Source organism: Hibiscus syriacus, unplaced genomic scaffold (genome assembly GCF_006381635.1).
Source record: "Hibiscus syriacus cultivar Baekdansim isolate YM2019G1 unplaced genomic scaffold, ASM638163v2 tig00110410_pilon, whole genome shotgun sequence".
Lineage (NCBI taxonomy): Eukaryota > Viridiplantae > Streptophyta > Magnoliopsida > Malvales > Malvaceae > Hibiscus > Hibiscus syriacus.
Window position 1 is genome coordinate 642196 of NW_024062726.1, and position 17213 is coordinate 659408.

The 17213-nt window shown below is 32.8% G+C and overlaps 1 protein-coding gene across 1 annotated transcript; it reads left to right on the forward strand.

Annotated features, from left to right (window-relative positions):
• Window positions 1-1175: 1175 nt before the first annotated feature.
• Window positions 1176-1978, forward strand: LOC120124067 (RING-H2 finger protein ATL33-like). The gene has a single exon (XM_039142825.1). It carries the CDS (start codon window positions 1218-1220, stop codon window positions 1926-1928), a length of 711 nt encoding a protein of 236 aa, XP_038998756.1. The 5' UTR covers window positions 1176-1217; the 3' UTR covers window positions 1929-1978.
• Window positions 1979-17213: the final 15235 nt, after the last annotated feature.

Here is a 17213-nt window from a genome sequence, read left to right on the forward strand (position 1 = left end):
AAAATACGTCTCGATTATTTTAAAGAGCATGCATTTCATAGACCTTTGTAAAATTAAGTCGTAACTCTTTTGTTTAAAATTGGATGTTATTTTGAATTGTTGATCGGGAGCTCCCCACTTGTAAACCTTAAACTTTTATAAAAAAATATTTTTAAAGAAAAAATAGTTAGTCACTTCGGTGGTTCCGTGTAATATCCAAATCTTTTGATTTCGGGTTGGATCGAATTTGAGTATTACAAAATTTATTTAATATATTTTTATCAATCATGAGGTTTATATTTTTTATGCAAATAAAAGACATTAATTTTACTAATAAAGAAAAATATTAAAAATTATAATAAAATTTTATAATCATAACTAAACACATAACTATAACATTTTCTATAACTATTGGTAAAAAAAAACTAGTCATTTGAGATCATATAATGATCATACAATAGAAATGTTAAAAACATATAAAAAAACTTGAATAAAAATAAATACAAACAAATCTAATTGCATCAATAAACGAATCATTACTGAAAAACCACTGAGAATCATAAATCAGACTCGAGTATCGTGAGAAAACTATCTCAGAATACAAATCATGTATCCAAATTCAATCAAATGGTCTAAAGTAGGTAAGACCAATTAAGAATAAATAAGCAACATCATTATCAATCGAGATAACATTAAATTTAAAAAAATATCGATAAAAAAGGAAAATATGTCAAAAGGCATATAAAAGTGTGAAATAAGGATAGAGTTAGTAAAAACTAAAAAACAAAGAAAAATAAGGATGTGATATAAAAATAAAAAAGAAACAATGAACACTAACTATCTGGACCGATGTAAAACGATACAAAATAAACGAACATATAATGTAATTTGCTAAACTTTAAATTTAAAAAAGAAATATTGTTAAATGAATAATCATGAACCTATCCTAATCATAAAACAAACATAAACTATGGAAAAGTATACATAAAGAACTTACAAAAATGGTATTCAAATTTTTATTTTAATTATTATTTGATGTAAATACAAATTTAAATAATACTAACATGCGTTGCTTTCACGATGTTAGGAGAAACTTGTCCCTACCACAGCCCCACATTTTCCCCTCAATTATTGCTTTTGAAAATTATTAAAAAAAATTACATCAGCTCAAATAAAAAACATATACTAGCAGACTCAACTTTAGTCTTTTACCATCGTATTTTTTTTCTCCCCTCATCATGGAGAGCCCACCTACTGTTATCAGGCCACCGCCACCGTTACCGTCCTTCTTTCCGTCGTTACCACCTCCACTTCCCCAGCCTGATAACACCACTAACAGTACTATGATCCTCAGCCCACCTCCGCCGTTGCCATTCACCTCATCACCCCAAATATACCCCATAGATCAAAACGGAAACATCACCATAGTCACCATCAATCCACCGCCACCGTTCCCCGATGCACCGAGAAGCGTCGATTTATCTCCACTCGAATTCATCCTTTCCCTTATGGCCGTCATAACGATCCCAGCTATAGTCTACGCTTTCTTCTTCGCCGTCAAGTGCCCTCCTTGGTCTTCCGGTCAACGTCGTCCAGACAGCTCCGCCGAGGTTCCGAGGGACAACCGTGGAAGTTCTATCGAGGTGACCGAGCTACGGGAACCGGTTTCGGGTCATAAGTACATAAAAGAGACGCATTCCAAAGATATCGGAAATGAATGCCCGGTTTGTTTATCTGTGTTTACCGACGGGGAAGAAGTAAAGCAGTTAAATGGTTGCAAGCACTCGTTCCATGCTATTTGCATCGATTTGTGGCTTAACAATCACGATAATTGTCCAATTTGCCGGGCTAATGTCGGCGTTAAGAGGCCAAATAATTATCGTCGGCCGTCGTCGGCTAGAGAAAGTGATCATCATCAAGGTTTGCCTGATGCAGCCAATCTGGTTTGACATTTCTTATGTAGGTTTTTGATTTCATTATAGCTTCTTGGCCTTCAATACTTCACCAAGAAATGGTAGTTATAAAATGAATGTTTCTAAATTTGAATACAAATCGAGTTAGATCGAGTTCGAATTCATTTGAAGTTTGGGTTGCAGTAATTTTTGTTTACTCAATTACTCTCATACCTGGTTTGAGAAGAAGAGTGGAGGCGTTATAGATAAAAATAATTGAGGCCAATTTTACTTTGTAATTCCTTACAATCCTTTTAGGGTTGTTTTCTATTCATGATTGTGAATAGCAAGTAAACTTTTTAACAGAAAGTAAAAGCAGTCGGATCCCACAGGCATGATCCACGATTAATTTTTTGACCTTTGACACCACGTTTATTACGAGGAAAGAATTAAAATTCCAACATTGAAGTCGATATTATTTTGAAAAGCAACCCAAACCCTGAATATATATTGTTTTAATGGCCTTGGTAATGGAATATATGCCATTACTATTTGTTTATGAATTATGAGTGAGTGAGTGACTATCGATTATGGGTGATAAAATTATTCAAATACATCACAACAGGTCACGGCGTTTGTGAGCACTATTGACTATTTGTTTTGGGCTTTTAACCGCGTTTTTAATTGCCACTAAAAACTCTCTCGGCTCCAGTAATAGCACCACAAGAAGCGCCGCTACAAAATACATCACAACAAGTGGTGGCGTTTGTGAGCACAAAATATTGCAAAATGTTGAGATCTTTAGCGGCAATTTTCATACAAATGTTGCTATTAGTTATGATATATAGTGGCATTTTTATGCAAATGCTGCTAAGAGTCATGATATATAGTGTTTTTTTTACCCAAACTCCACATATATATAGTGACATTTTTATTCAAACGCTGCTACTGGGTATGTATGTAGTGGCATGTTTCATCACAAACGCCACAAATGCATGCTCTATTAGTGGCGTTTTTTTTCGTAAAATGCCGCAAAACATCGTGACTTGTAGTAGCGTTTTTATTCATAAAATGCTGCCGAGGTTATTTGATTTGGCGAATATTATTTTTGGTTATGTACTACTCAAATTTAACATCATGTACCATTATCCAATCACAACAAACTTCAAATTTAATTACGATATTTATTAGGTTGAAATACTTAACAACAAAAATATATTAAAAAAAATATCCAATAACAAGAAACATTAAAGTAAAGTATAATATAATTTAATATTGTTCATTAGAATAAATAAAATATGAACCTAAGAAATCATCTAATGTGGTGGATTTTGCGTTTGGTTCTGCCATATCATCCTCTTCATATCTTGAAGTTGAATTTGAAAGTCTCTATTTTTTTAGATATACTGCTCCCCTAGCTTCTGCTTCGACTTTATTATCCTCAAACGTAAGAGCTGCAAGATCATTCCAATACTTAATGAATACATATATAGTGCATCTCATAAAACAAGTCAATTCTGAAATAGCTTGTGAGTTAAAAAGTGAAAACTGAAAAGTTCGATTACCCTATAACATCATAGATCACAAGAGCTACAGTCTCGTAACCAAGCTTCTCACCACCTTGAAAAAAGTGAGAATCCAATTAGTAACTGTAACTCCCATAATCCGTATAATTATACCTATACAAATTATAGATGCCACCCGAATTTCTAAATACATTTTCCAATTCAAAAGTGATTTAAAAATTTATTTTCTTTAAAAATGATAATTGATATTATAAAAATATCATAACATATAATTTATAATTCGTTATTACAAATTTGATTCAAAAGATTTTTTTATTTATGAATAGTTAACAGTGAACAGTGGGGGAATCAGTTTCTGTAGGGGGAATCGGTGCCCCTTTAACATATTGGAAATTTTTTAACAAACGTGGTTAGTGTTCATTACTATTCACTGCTACAGTAACTAATACAATAATTTCAGCATTATATACAAAACTCATAAAATTACCATTTTGTTTCCAAATTTGTTCAACAAAGCAAATAAAACATTAATAATTACATGTCACTAATAATTTAAACATTACATCTTAGGATGTCTTATTGATATTAATATACACTCCTTGATGCTTGATGTCAACTTGAACTCTTTATTCCACTACTGGCTTTTTACCTACGCGTGAAAATCATCACACACTAAGTATATACTTAGTGAGGCAATTTAAAACAATAAACAGTGCAACACAATTAATGCATGAATTTCCATGTCAAAAATCAAATCAACATAATATAAATAAAATCATTTTTATCCATAAATATTGCCCACAATTCACAATCTATGAGGAACCCGATATAGGAGTCAAATATTGTACAAAAGTGCTGAGGTCGAGCATTGCTCACCTAATAATGCACCGTAGTGCTGAGGTCGGGTTTTACCCACCTGACTTGTACTATGCATCTTATTTGACACTATAGTACTACTTAATTCTGCAACTGCTAGACTCTATGGCATTCCATTAATACCACTGAACCTCAATAACATATTTGGGCATATATTCATCAATTAAATCATCCATGGAAACATCTAACCATGTATAAACATTAGGGCATTTCATACCCAAAATAACTTCCATATCAAATCTCATGTTGATAAAACAAGGTCGATTTATCGCAAGTCTTCCAGATGATGTATAAAACATCTACGTACACGATGTATAAAACATCTATGTACCATATCATGCATGTATTGCACTCACCTTGACACTTTATATATCCACAATACAAGTATATATACAGTTTTAATCTAACTAACTAACTAACTAACTGACAATTAGTTACAATTACAACAGAAAATAACAAACTTAACTTCTAACACTCCTCCTCAAGTTGGTGGGTAGAAGATATCTTTTACACCCAACTTGGATACAAGATATTCATGTTGTTGGCACCTAGAGCTTTATTAAATATATATGCTAATTGCTCTGAAAAAGACACAAATTCTGTCTTGATAAGCCCTTCTTGTATTTTCTCTCTTACAAAGTGGCAGTCAATCTCTATATGCTTTGTGCGCTCATGATAAACTGGATTTGCTGCAATCTGAAGAGCAGCCTTGTTATCACAATATAGCTTGATCGGATATTTTCTTTCCAACCCAAGCTCGTTGGCTAAACCATTTAACCAAGTCAATTCTGCTGATGTAACAACCATGCTTCTATATTCTGCTTCAGTAGATGATCTGGCTATGATATTTTGCTTCTTACATTTCCATGAAATCAGTGAATTTCCAAACTTGATGCAAAAACCAGAGACAAGCCTTCTTGTGATAAGACACGCAACCCAATCTGAATCACAGTATGCTTCAAGTTCACTACTGCTGTTCGAACCCATCAATATCCCTTGACATGGATTCTTTTTAATGTACCTCACTATTCTAAAAGCATAAAGCAAATGAGATTCCTTAGGCTGTTGCATAAATTGGCTCAAGTGATGTACAACAAAGGTTATATCAGGTCTGGTATGTGTGAGGTAAATGAGTCTTCCAATAAGCATCTGATAAACACTCTTGTCAGCTAACAATTCATCAACTTCATTATTCCATGTTGTGCATAGCTTATCATATTCTATAGTAGTAAACCTAATGTTCTGTTCAAGGGGTGTTTTTGCTGGTTTTGAACCACTCACTCTTGTTTCCTCAATCAACTCAAGAGCATATTTGCGCTGATTAACTAAAATCCCTTCTTTTGATCTCATAATCTCAAGACCCAAAAAATACTCCAATTCACCAAGATGTTTCATTTTAAACTTCTTGTTTAAAAGATTCTTCAAATCATCAATCAAACAATTATCATTGCCAGTGATCAACAAATCATCAACATTGTTGAGTTAATCGATTGACGGAATCGGCCAAGAGGGGGGTGAATTGGCAATTAAAAATTTGGTGGAAGCTTTTGCAGAAAATTGAAAGTAATTGCACAACGATTTAGAGTGGTTCGACTTTCTCAACCAAAGTCTAAGTCCACTACCTTAGCTATCCACACTAAGGATTTTCCACAAATTCACTAATTTGTCTTTCTTTTGAGGATAAAGAGTAACCTTACAAACCCTAAAGAATTATACCCCAAATTCTTGAGAACACTCTCTCCCAAAGAGAACAATACAAATTTGCAAACTTACAAGGAAATCTTCACAAGGTAGATTGTTTGCACAATTCTAGAACAAAGAAAAGAACACTCAAGAATGAATACAATTGAGTACAAGTAGTGTTCTTGAAAGCAAAATAAATATTGAATGAAAAATAGGCTTGAAATGCTTAAACTTGAGGTTTGATGCTTTCTCTTTGATTCTCTCTTGATTCTAGTTATTGATCAATGGCTTCTGAGCTTGTTTAAATACACCTTGAATCACTTCTGAACGTTGGGGATCATTAATGAAGTTATTGGAGCCGTTTAAGTGTGAAAACAATTAATATTTCTGCTTGGAGAGTGGGGGGAATCAGTTCCCCCTCATCGGGAATCGGTTCCCTAAGTGTAAAATTCAAATATTTCGACCGTTAAACAGGGGGAATCGGTACCCCCTTGGGGGGGAATCGATTCCCTCCGAGCATTCTGTTTTTCTTGGAGCCAAACCATTCAGGGGGGAATCGGTTCCCTCTAAGCAATCTGGAATTTTTGGCTTTGAAATAGTTCAAAATATTTTGTAAAATTGTTTTGAAATTATTTTAAGATTAAAACTTAATTTTACACTTGATTAAGGATTAAAAATGACATTTGAATGATTTGGAGTAATATTTTGATATTCGAATAATTATATCGAATATACTTAGAAAATCTTTTTGGAAAATCTTAAAATTCATTTAACTTAATTTGTTATATCGAAATATCAAAATGTTTTCAACAATCTCCCCCTTTTTGATATAACAAAACATTTTAGTAATTTTAAGATTTTGAAATCAAGTTTGAAATTACTCCCCCTTACTCTAACACTTCTCACTTTTAACATATTTATCCCCCTTTTTGTTAAATCAAAAAGATTTTTTTTAAAAGAATTGTAAACAAGGTTTTGAAAAGTACTTAGCCAATTGATTATAATAGATATAGCTTAAGCTGCTAAGAACAAAATCAAGAGAAACGTTAGCCATTAGCTTCATAATCAATATTCATAAACAATGTGACATGGCAAAATTGGTCATATATCTAATTGATGTAAATGATGCAATAATAAATTTAACCAAACAAAATATATAGAAATATAAGTTCAAACATCCATAATTCATCAAATTAATTCAAATATCCAACAACCAAAGTAAAAACAATCCAAAAACATTCAAAATGTTGAAACAATAAGCTTTAAGTTCAAAGTACTAAAGCATAACACAAAATCAAGCATCCGTAGGAGGATCAGGAGGAGGAAAATGAGCTCGCATAGCAGCCATCTCATGTGAGAGTGCATCAATGCGTTCATTTATAGAAGCGTTGTTTGTGCGCATCTCCTGGAGAATTTCCAATTGTTGAGCTCCCATTGTGGATAAATGAGATTCTATGGAAGTGAAGCGAGAATCTATGGAAGCATATCGGAAATCGAATGTCTCCATAAAGGATTGAAAGTATGGTGGCATTTTATCCTCTGGCTGTGACCAGTTTCTTCATTGATCTTCCATCCTGATTTAATTAAAGAGAATAGATTGATTTGGTTTTTGAGGGGAAAGGAAGCATCAAGACCAACTCAAAGCCCAACCTTTTTAAACAGATTACTAAGAATACAACCGTAAACTAAAGAAGAACACAATTTCTTATTGGGAACAAGATTTACGGTTTCGACAAGTTCAACAAAAATAATATGTGGAAGGTTAATTTTGTGATTATTTTGGACACAATGAAGCCAAAATAGATATAAGGCGCGAAGAGTAGAGTAACGGCCCCCGGATGGTCGAAACCCCCAAGAGATCATTAGGTGAAAAAAATGGTCAAGAAGGTCTAGAACACTTGCACTATCCCTTCGCTTATACTGAGATCCTACCGTAAGTTTTTCATTATCTAACCCTTTATTATCTAACCCTTCATTATCTAATCCTAATGATTTGTCAATGGATTCCGAGTCAAGATGAAAGAATCGTCCTAGAAGATAGGAACAGATTCCTATGGTTAAGGTTTTCTCTCGGTTTTTAATGCAAACAGCATTAGAGTAGAAGATACGAACAAGTTGATGGTAGACAATTGGTTCAAGCTCGAAGGGTTTGTCAAATTTCCACTCATGAAGAGTAGGAAGATGACGAAAATTGATGTCTAGCATGGCTTGAAGAGATGTGATACATTCTTCCCAGATTTTGTAGGACTCAAAGTATTGACAAAACCTATAGTAGAGATTTTGTTTACGACCGGGTTCATTGAAACAAGAATTGCGAATAGTCATGTTTGGATCATCAGGATTAGGAATAGGAATTTGTGGGATAAGTGGAGGATTTGGAGGTGAGTTTGGAGGTTGGCTAGAACGACTAGAGGAGGCCCCTAGAACGTTTATGAGACATGATTTAAGATAATCGGAATGGAAAGATAACCTGCAATTTTAAAAACATATGTATGCAAAATAATCAATCCCAAAACTCAATTGAGTCCTCAATATTTCAAGGTTCTCTATACCAATCCTAATGGGCAAAGTTTTTGAAAAACTTATTGAAAAATAAGGTTTTGAAAATCAATATATGTATAGTTTTCATAACAACAACATAATTCAATCAAAACACAATAATTTGAAAAACATTTTTTTATTTTGGAAAATTCTTGTGTTTTTGTTTAAATTAGTTGTAAAATCTAGTTTCTAATAACTAAACAATCAATGCCCGATCTAAAGTTTGACCTAGAACTAATTAAAACTAGTTCTATGTTCAAAAATTGATGAAATAGTAGTTTTAGAAAAAATACCTTGAAGAATTTCGGATTTGAGAGAGATTAGATAAAGTTTGCACGATTTTAATGATTCCAACAGGTTTAGGAGATGATATTTGAAGAGAATTTCGATTAAAAATGTTGTTTTGAGGAAAAATGGAGATTTGAGAGATTGAGAGAGTTATTTGCGTGAAGAAAGAAGAGAAAAGGGTTTTGAGCAAAACATAAGGGTTCTGCCCGATAAAACCAGAACCCTCAGGGGGTATCGATTCCCCTGTGGGGGGGGGGAATCGGTTCCCCTTCAAGGGGGTATCGATTCCCTCTGTACTAAAATGCTAAAATCTGATTTTTAAATACTCAAAATGCTAAATTAATTTTCTCTAGTGGTATTGGCAACTCATATTTTGAAAATTAATCATGTTCAATCAATCAAATTTATCATTAAAAATTATTTGAACATAAAGTTAATTTTCACCAAAAATCATAAACTCCCCCTAACTAAAAGCAATAAATGTAATCAGAAATTACTATTATAAGCATTTTTTTCATTTATTCTTTAAAAGTGCTAAAATTATTTTAAACACTAAGTGAAGATAGGTTGGTCAAACCTAATTCTCTCCTAAGTGTCCAAAAGCTTTCCTTGTCTAAAGGTTTTGTAAAGATATCCACTAATTGATGCAAAGTATCAACAAATTCTAGAACTACATCTTCCTTAGTGACATGGTCTCTAATGAAGTGATGTCTTATTTCAATGTGCTTAGTTCTAGAGTGTTGGATGGGATTTTTAGTGAGACAAATAGCACTAGTATTGTCACACTTGATAGGAATAGTACCTACTTCAATTCCATAATCAAAAAGTTATTGTTTCATCCATAAAACTTGTGCACAACAACTACCAACTGAAATGTATTCCGCTTCAGTGATAGATAATGCAACACAATTTTGTTTCTTAGAAAACCAAGAAATTTACATATTTATAAGGAATTGGAAAGTACCGGAGGTGCTTTTCTTATCTAATTTGCATCCTCCATAATCCGCATCAGAAAAGGCATGCAAGCTAAAGCTAGAGTCTCTAGGATACCAAAGTCCTAAACTAGGAGTGTCCTTAAGGTATCTAAAGATTCTCTTAACAGCTAGTAAATGTGATTCCTTAGGGCATGATTGAAATCTAGCACATAAGTAAACACTAAACATAATGTCCGGTCTACTTGTAGTTAGATAAAGTAAAGATCCAATCATTGACCTATATATTTTAACATCTACACATTTACCTCCTTCATCTAAGTCAAGCTTTGTTAAAGAGCTCATTGGAGTGTAAGGTTTGCCATTTTCCAGTCCAAACTTCTTGAGCATATCTTTGACGTACTTAGCTTGATTGATGAAGATGTCATCTTTTTTTTGCTTGATTTGGAGTCCCAAGAAAAATGAGAGCTCCCCCATCATGCTCATTTCGAATTCATTTTGCATTAGCTTAGAAAATTCTTGGCAAAGAACATCATTAGTAGAACCAAATATTATATCATCAACATAAATTTGAACTACTAATAAATCTTTACCTTTATGCTTTAAAAACAATGTAGTGTCAACCTTCCCTTTTGAAAAACCTTTTTCAATTAAAAAGTTTGACAATCTTTCATACCAAGCTCTTGGAGCTTGTTTTAAACCATAAAGTGTTTTTGTCAATTTAAGAACATGATTTGGAAATTTTAAATCTTCAAAACTAGGAGGTTGTTCCACATACGCCTCTTCCTTTATAAAACCATTTAAAAATGCACTTTTAACATCCATTTGATATAATTTAAATTCATGAAAACATGCAAATGCTAATAACATTCTAATTACTTCCATCCTAGCTACGGGAGCATATGTTTCATCATAGTCTATGTCTTCTTCTTGAGTATAGCCTTGAGCAACAAGTCTAGCCTTGTTTCTCACTATATTACCACTCTCATCAATCTTATTCCTAAATACCCATCTAGTACCTACATTAGATTTATTACTAGGCCTTTCAACTAATGTCCATACTTTACTTCTGTCAAATTGATTTAACTCTTCTTGCATAGCCATAATCCAATGTTCATCATTTAATGCTTCTTTAATATTCTTAGGCTCAATGCATGAGATAAATGCAACATAATTACATATATTTCTAAGAGAAGATCGAGTTATTACCCCTTTGGATGGATCACCTATAATCTCACCATCCTTGACATAGTTGTATTCCCTTGGGAAAGAGACTTCCCTTTCTTCAATGGTTGGATTCTCGAGAGGATCATGAGTTTCCTCATTTTTCGTTTCTTCCTTTGATGATGGTTATCCAATGTCATGTCTAAAGTCATTTGTATTTATAATACCTACATCATCATTCACACAAGAATCCTTCCTCGGAAGGAGGTTATCATCGAAAACAACATGTATAGACTCTTCTATAACCAAAGTTCTTTTATTAAATACTCGATAAGCTTTAGAATTTAAGGAATAACCCAGAAAAATTCCTTCATCACTTTTAGCATCAAATTTGCCAAGATTATCTTTACCGTTGTTTAAAACAAAACACTTACATCCAAAAGGATGAAAATAACTAATGTTAGGCTTTTTATTTTTGAAAAGTTCATATGGAGTTTTCTTTAAAATAGGCCTAATCATTACTCGATTTATAACATAACAAGCGGTATTTGTAGCTTCCGCCCAAAAATATTTTGGCAAATTGTTTTCACAAAGCATGGTTCTAGCCATTTCTTCTAAAGTTCAATTTTCCTCTCAAAAACTCCATTTTGTTGAGGAGTTCTAGGTGCTGAAAAATTATGGCTAATACCATTAGAATTACAAAACTCAGTAAATCCAAGATCTTCAAATTCAGTTTCATGATCACTCCTAACACTAGTTATAGAGTAACCTTTTTCATTTTGGATTATTTTTGAAAACGTGATGAATTTTTCTAATGCTTCATATTTAGTACTTAAGAATAGAACCCAAGTATATCTAGAATAGTCATCTACCAAGACAAATGCATATTGTTTTCTACCCAAGCTAGTAGTTCTAGATGGCCCAAAAAGATCTAAATGGATCAGTTGCAATACTCTACTAGTTGATACATCATTAATAGATTTAAAAGAAATTCACTTTTGTTTTCCTTTAGCACAAGCATCACAAATTTTATCATTATCAAATTTTAGTTTAGGCAGCCCTTGAACCAATTCTCCTTGAACTAACTGTTGTAAAACACTCATACTAGCATGTCCTCGTCTCCTATGCCATAACAAGTTATCATGCTCATCCCTAGCAACTAGGCACAAAATAGTCATATAAATAAAATCTAAATGCATCATGTATATATCCCTATTTTATGACCAACAAGCATAATCGAAAATATATGCAATGTCAATCAATTTTGCAATCATTTAAAATAAAACATTGTATCTTTTATCAAATTTATTTTTCAAAAGATTATGCTTTTAACCCATTTACATATAAAACATTATGCAATGTTGATTATAGAGATTAAGAGCACATGTATAAAGTTTTTGAAAATGTTATGCATTAAAACTTTATAATATTTAAACAAAAAATCTATGCATAAACATTAAGAAAATTTTCAGGTCAAAATTTTGCAAAACCAAAGTTCTTGAAAAATTGATATCAATTGTTAAAGAGATATCAATTACATTTTAAAAACAATTTTGACCAAAAATTAATATGATGAACTAGAGTTTATAAAACATTACCAAAATTTACCATGTTCATCATACAATATTTTCAACATACATGAGATAAAACATAATTCAACATTTTAAAACCTCATGCATGCATAAACTAAATGAGCAACCAAATAATAAAAACATTAAGTTTAGAGGTTACCCATTCCCTTTTTATGTGTGGCTAGAGCATCTTGAATATCATCATCTTTATCGCCATTGCTCTCACACACCTACAAGAGACATTTAAGTAGATTTTGGTATCCAAATTGCTTTGGATCCTTGAACATTAGTTTCAATGCCTCTTGTTCCTTTTGGAACCCATACTTGTCTAATTTTAAATCGTTTTCCTTTAAATGCCTCTTGTTTCTTTTGGAACCCATATTTGTCTAATTTTAAATCGTTTTCCTTTAAATGCCTCTTGTTCTTTTTGGAACCCATACTTGTCTACTTTTAAATTGTTTTCCTTTCTTTAAAGGAAAAGTACGTTCCTTATGACCATGATAATGACAATGTGAACATATTGTCATTATTGAACTAGATGAATTATTTAGAATGATCTATTTTTCTCTTGTTAAACATTCAAGCTTATCTTTCAAATTGAAATTTTCTTTTCAATACTTTTAAATTTCATTTTTGAGAGTTCTAAATCTTTCTTCAAGATTTCATTTTGATTTTCAAAATTCATTTTCATTTCTAGAAGAAGTTTGTTTAATTTGAAAATTTCTTTTTCAAAGTTTTCAGATTTTATTTTTGAAAGCTCTAACTCCTTTCTCAACATTTCATTTTGATTTTCCAAGTCTGTTTTAGCTTTCAAAAGAAGATCATTTTTAGCAATAAATTTAGAAATCAATTTATTGTATTTGGAGTTCATGGTCTCAAACTCCGAAAATAATTTATCATAAGCATCTTGTAACTCATTAAAAGATTTTGAATTTGATATATTTGAGTTAGAAGATACCTTTGGCTCTGTGAGAGCTAATAGAGACATCACTTTTATTGGTTCTTCTTCTTCCTTGTCTCTATAGATCCCCTCAAGCTTATCCCACATTTCCTTGGCATTTGAACAAGAAGAAACTCCTTTATATGCATTAGGATCAATTGCACAACACAACATGTGCATAGCTTTTGTATTTTGTTGAGATTTCTTCTGTTCTTGATCACTCCACTTCTTTGTCTTCTCTGTAGGAGAAGAATATCCTTTCTCGATCATCATCCAAGCTTCCATATCAAATGCTTGGATAAATATCATCATAAGCTTCTTCCAACGACGATAATTTGTTCAATTGAAGTGTGGAGGCACGTCAATTGGTCTGGATTCTTCCATGGAGAATGAACCGGAAGTGGACGCTATCTTTATCGATTTAACTCTTCCCGGATCTACTCAAAAGGTGGTTAAACCTTCAAATGAGTCAAGCTTTGATGTCAATTGTTGAGTTAATTGATTGACGGAATCGACCAAGAGGGGGGTGAATTGGCAATTAAAAATTTGGTGGAAGCTTTTGCAGAAAATTGAAAGTAATTGCACAGCGATTTAGAGTGGTTCGACTTTCTCAACCAAAGTCTACGTCCACTACCTTAGCTATCCACACTAAGGATTTTCCACAAATTCACTAATTTGTCTTTCTTTTGAGGACAAAGAGTAACCTTACAAACCCTAAAGAATTATACCCCAAATTCTTAAGAACACTTTCTCCCAAAGAGAACAATACAAATTTGCAAACTTACAAGGAAATCCTCACAAGGTAGATTGTTTGCACAATTCTAGAATAAAGAAAAGAACACTCAAGAATGAATACAATTGAGTACAAGTAGTGTTATTGAAAGAAAAATAAATATTGAATGAAAAATAGGCTTGAAATGCTCAAACTTGAGGTTTGATGCTTTCTCTTTGATTCTCTCTTGATTCTAGTTGCTTGTTGTTTCTTGTTATTGATCAATGGCTTCTAAGCTTGTTTAAATACACCTTGAATCACTTCTGAACGTTGGGGATCATTAATGAAGTTATTGGAGACGTTTAAGTGTGAAAATAATTAATATTTCTACTTGGAGCATGGGGGGAATCGGTTCCCCCTCATAGGGAATTGGTTCCCTAAGTGTAAAATTCAAATATTTCGACCGTTAAATAGGGGGAATCGGTACCCCCTTGGGGGGGAATCGGTTCCCTCCGAGCATTTTGTTTTTCTCGGAGCCAAACCATTCAGGGGGGAATCGGTACCCCCTTGGGGGGGAATCGGTTCCCTCTCAGCAATTTGGAATTTTTGGCTTTGAAATAGTTCGAAATATTTTGTAAAATTGTTTTGAAATTATTTTAAGATTAAAACTTAATTTTACACTTGAGTAAGGATTGAAAATGACATTTGAAATATTTGGAGTAATATTTTGATATTCGAATATACTTAGAAAATCTTTTTGAAAAATCTTAAAATTCATTTAACTTAATTTGTTATATCGAAATATCAAAATGTTTTCAACAAACATAAATAAAAAAAACTAAAATCTTCTTATCATTTCTGATTGTGAAAAAAGAATAATCAAACTTACTTTGTTCATAACCAGCCCCTAAAAGAGCCTCAGTTAACTTCAAATTCCACTGCCTAGATGCTTGTTTCAAACCATAAAGAGATTTTTGCAGTCTACATACCATATTATTCCCCTGACTACAAAAACCAGGAGGAAGTTCCATATACACTTCCTCAGACAAATCTCCTTGTAAAAAGCATTATACGCATCAAGCTGAAACAGAGGCCAATCAAATACAGAAGCAATGTCAAGGAGAAAACGAAAAGTGACCAATTTAACCACTGGTGAGAAGGTATCCACGTAATCTACACCCTCTTTCTGACTATAGCCTTTGGCCACCAATCGGGCCTTAAATCTTTCTATAGTACCAGCAACATTGTATTTAATCCTATAAACCCATTTGCAACCAATAGGAACTTTTCCAGGAGGAAAGGATACAACTAACCAAGTTTTATATGTTTCAAGGGCAAGAATTTCATCTTTCATAGCATGTACCCATTCTGGATGTTGAATTGTCTCATGATAGGATGTTGGTTCAACAGATTGTGAAATAGAAGAAACAAAAGATTGTGTACCAAATGGAAGATGCTTATAGGAAATAAAATATGAAATGGGATAATTGGAAGTGGAAACAAAATTACAAATAAAATCAGTCAACCATTGAGGTTGTTTAGGAACCCTAGTAGATTTCCTAACCAAGACTGGAGCTACTGGACCTATAGGAGTTTCTAGTTGTTGTGATGATTGCCTAGATTCAAAACTGGAAGGAGAATTAGATGAAACAGTAGGAACAAGTTGTTGCCCAAAAGAAAGGTCTAAAAATTCAGAATAAGGAACAAAATGAGTAGAAGAAAAGAAAGAATCACTCTGAACGGGAAAGTGAAAAGGAAATACATGTTCATGAAAAATAACATCCCTATTGACAAAAAAAATTCTTAGAGGTAAGATCAAACAAGAGATAGCCCTTTTAAGTGTTAGAGTATCCCATGAAAACAAAAGGTAAAGCTCTAGGAGCAAAATTATCAGTTTGTTTAGGAACAGTGGCATAACATAAACAACCAAAAACTTTCAGAATAGACATATCAGGAGGTTTGTGATAAAGAATTTCATAAGGTGTTTTCCATTGCAAAACATAAGAAGGAAGTCTGTTTATAAGGAAACAAGTTGTCAACACACATTCACCCCATAATTTAATAGGCACTTTTGAATGAAAACGTAAAGCCCTAGCCACTTCTAAAAGATGTCTATGTTTTCTTTATGCAACTCCATTTTGCTGTGGGGTTTGAACACAAGAACTTTGATGCAAAATACCAAGAGAAGAGAAAAAATGAGAGCAATAAGAATTGAAAAATTATGTACCATTGTCACTTATAACTATTTTAATAACATAAGCAAATTAAGTGGAGGTAAATGAGAGAAACTGTTTGAGAAACAAAACATCATTGTTTTTAAGCCTTAAGAGATAAACCCAAGTCATTCTAGTGCAATCATCAACAATAGTCAAGAAATACCTATGACCACTATGAGTAGATGTCCTATAAGGACCCCATAAATCTATATGAATTAATTCAAAAGGTTTTGATGACCTAGTAGTACTGAGAGAAAATGGTAATCTGGTCTGTTTTGCTAAAGGACACACATTGCAAGTATGAATAGACTTTATATCAAATTTATCATAAATATAATAGGACAATTTTTTCATAGCAGAAGTAAAAGCATGCCCAAATCTAGCATGCCAAAGACTAGTTTTATTGAAATCAGAACCAGCAGGTACATGATGAACACAAGAATTAACCCCAGAACCAATCAAAGAATTAGAAGTCAAACCAGTAGCTCCTTTAGTAGACTAAAAAATATAAAGGCCATTAAGCCTTCTACCAATCCCCTTGATCATGCCACTGTAAGGATCCTGCAAGATGCTAATGTCAGGATGAAATGAAAAAATACAGGCATGATCTTTGACAAGCCAAGAAACAGAAAGTAAATTGTGAGCAAAACTGGGAACAAACAAAACATTAGACAAAAACAGATCAGATGTTAACCTATGAGACCCTATATGAGACACAAGTTCAGTTTGACCATTAGGAAGATGAACATAACGATGGTCAGAACATAAAATGGGAAATTATAAACCCCTAAAATCAGACAAAATATGGTCAGTAGCACCAGTATCAACAATCCAACGAACACAAGCATTACTGGAAGCAGGTAAATTACAAGCAACAATACCTGCAAGACAAG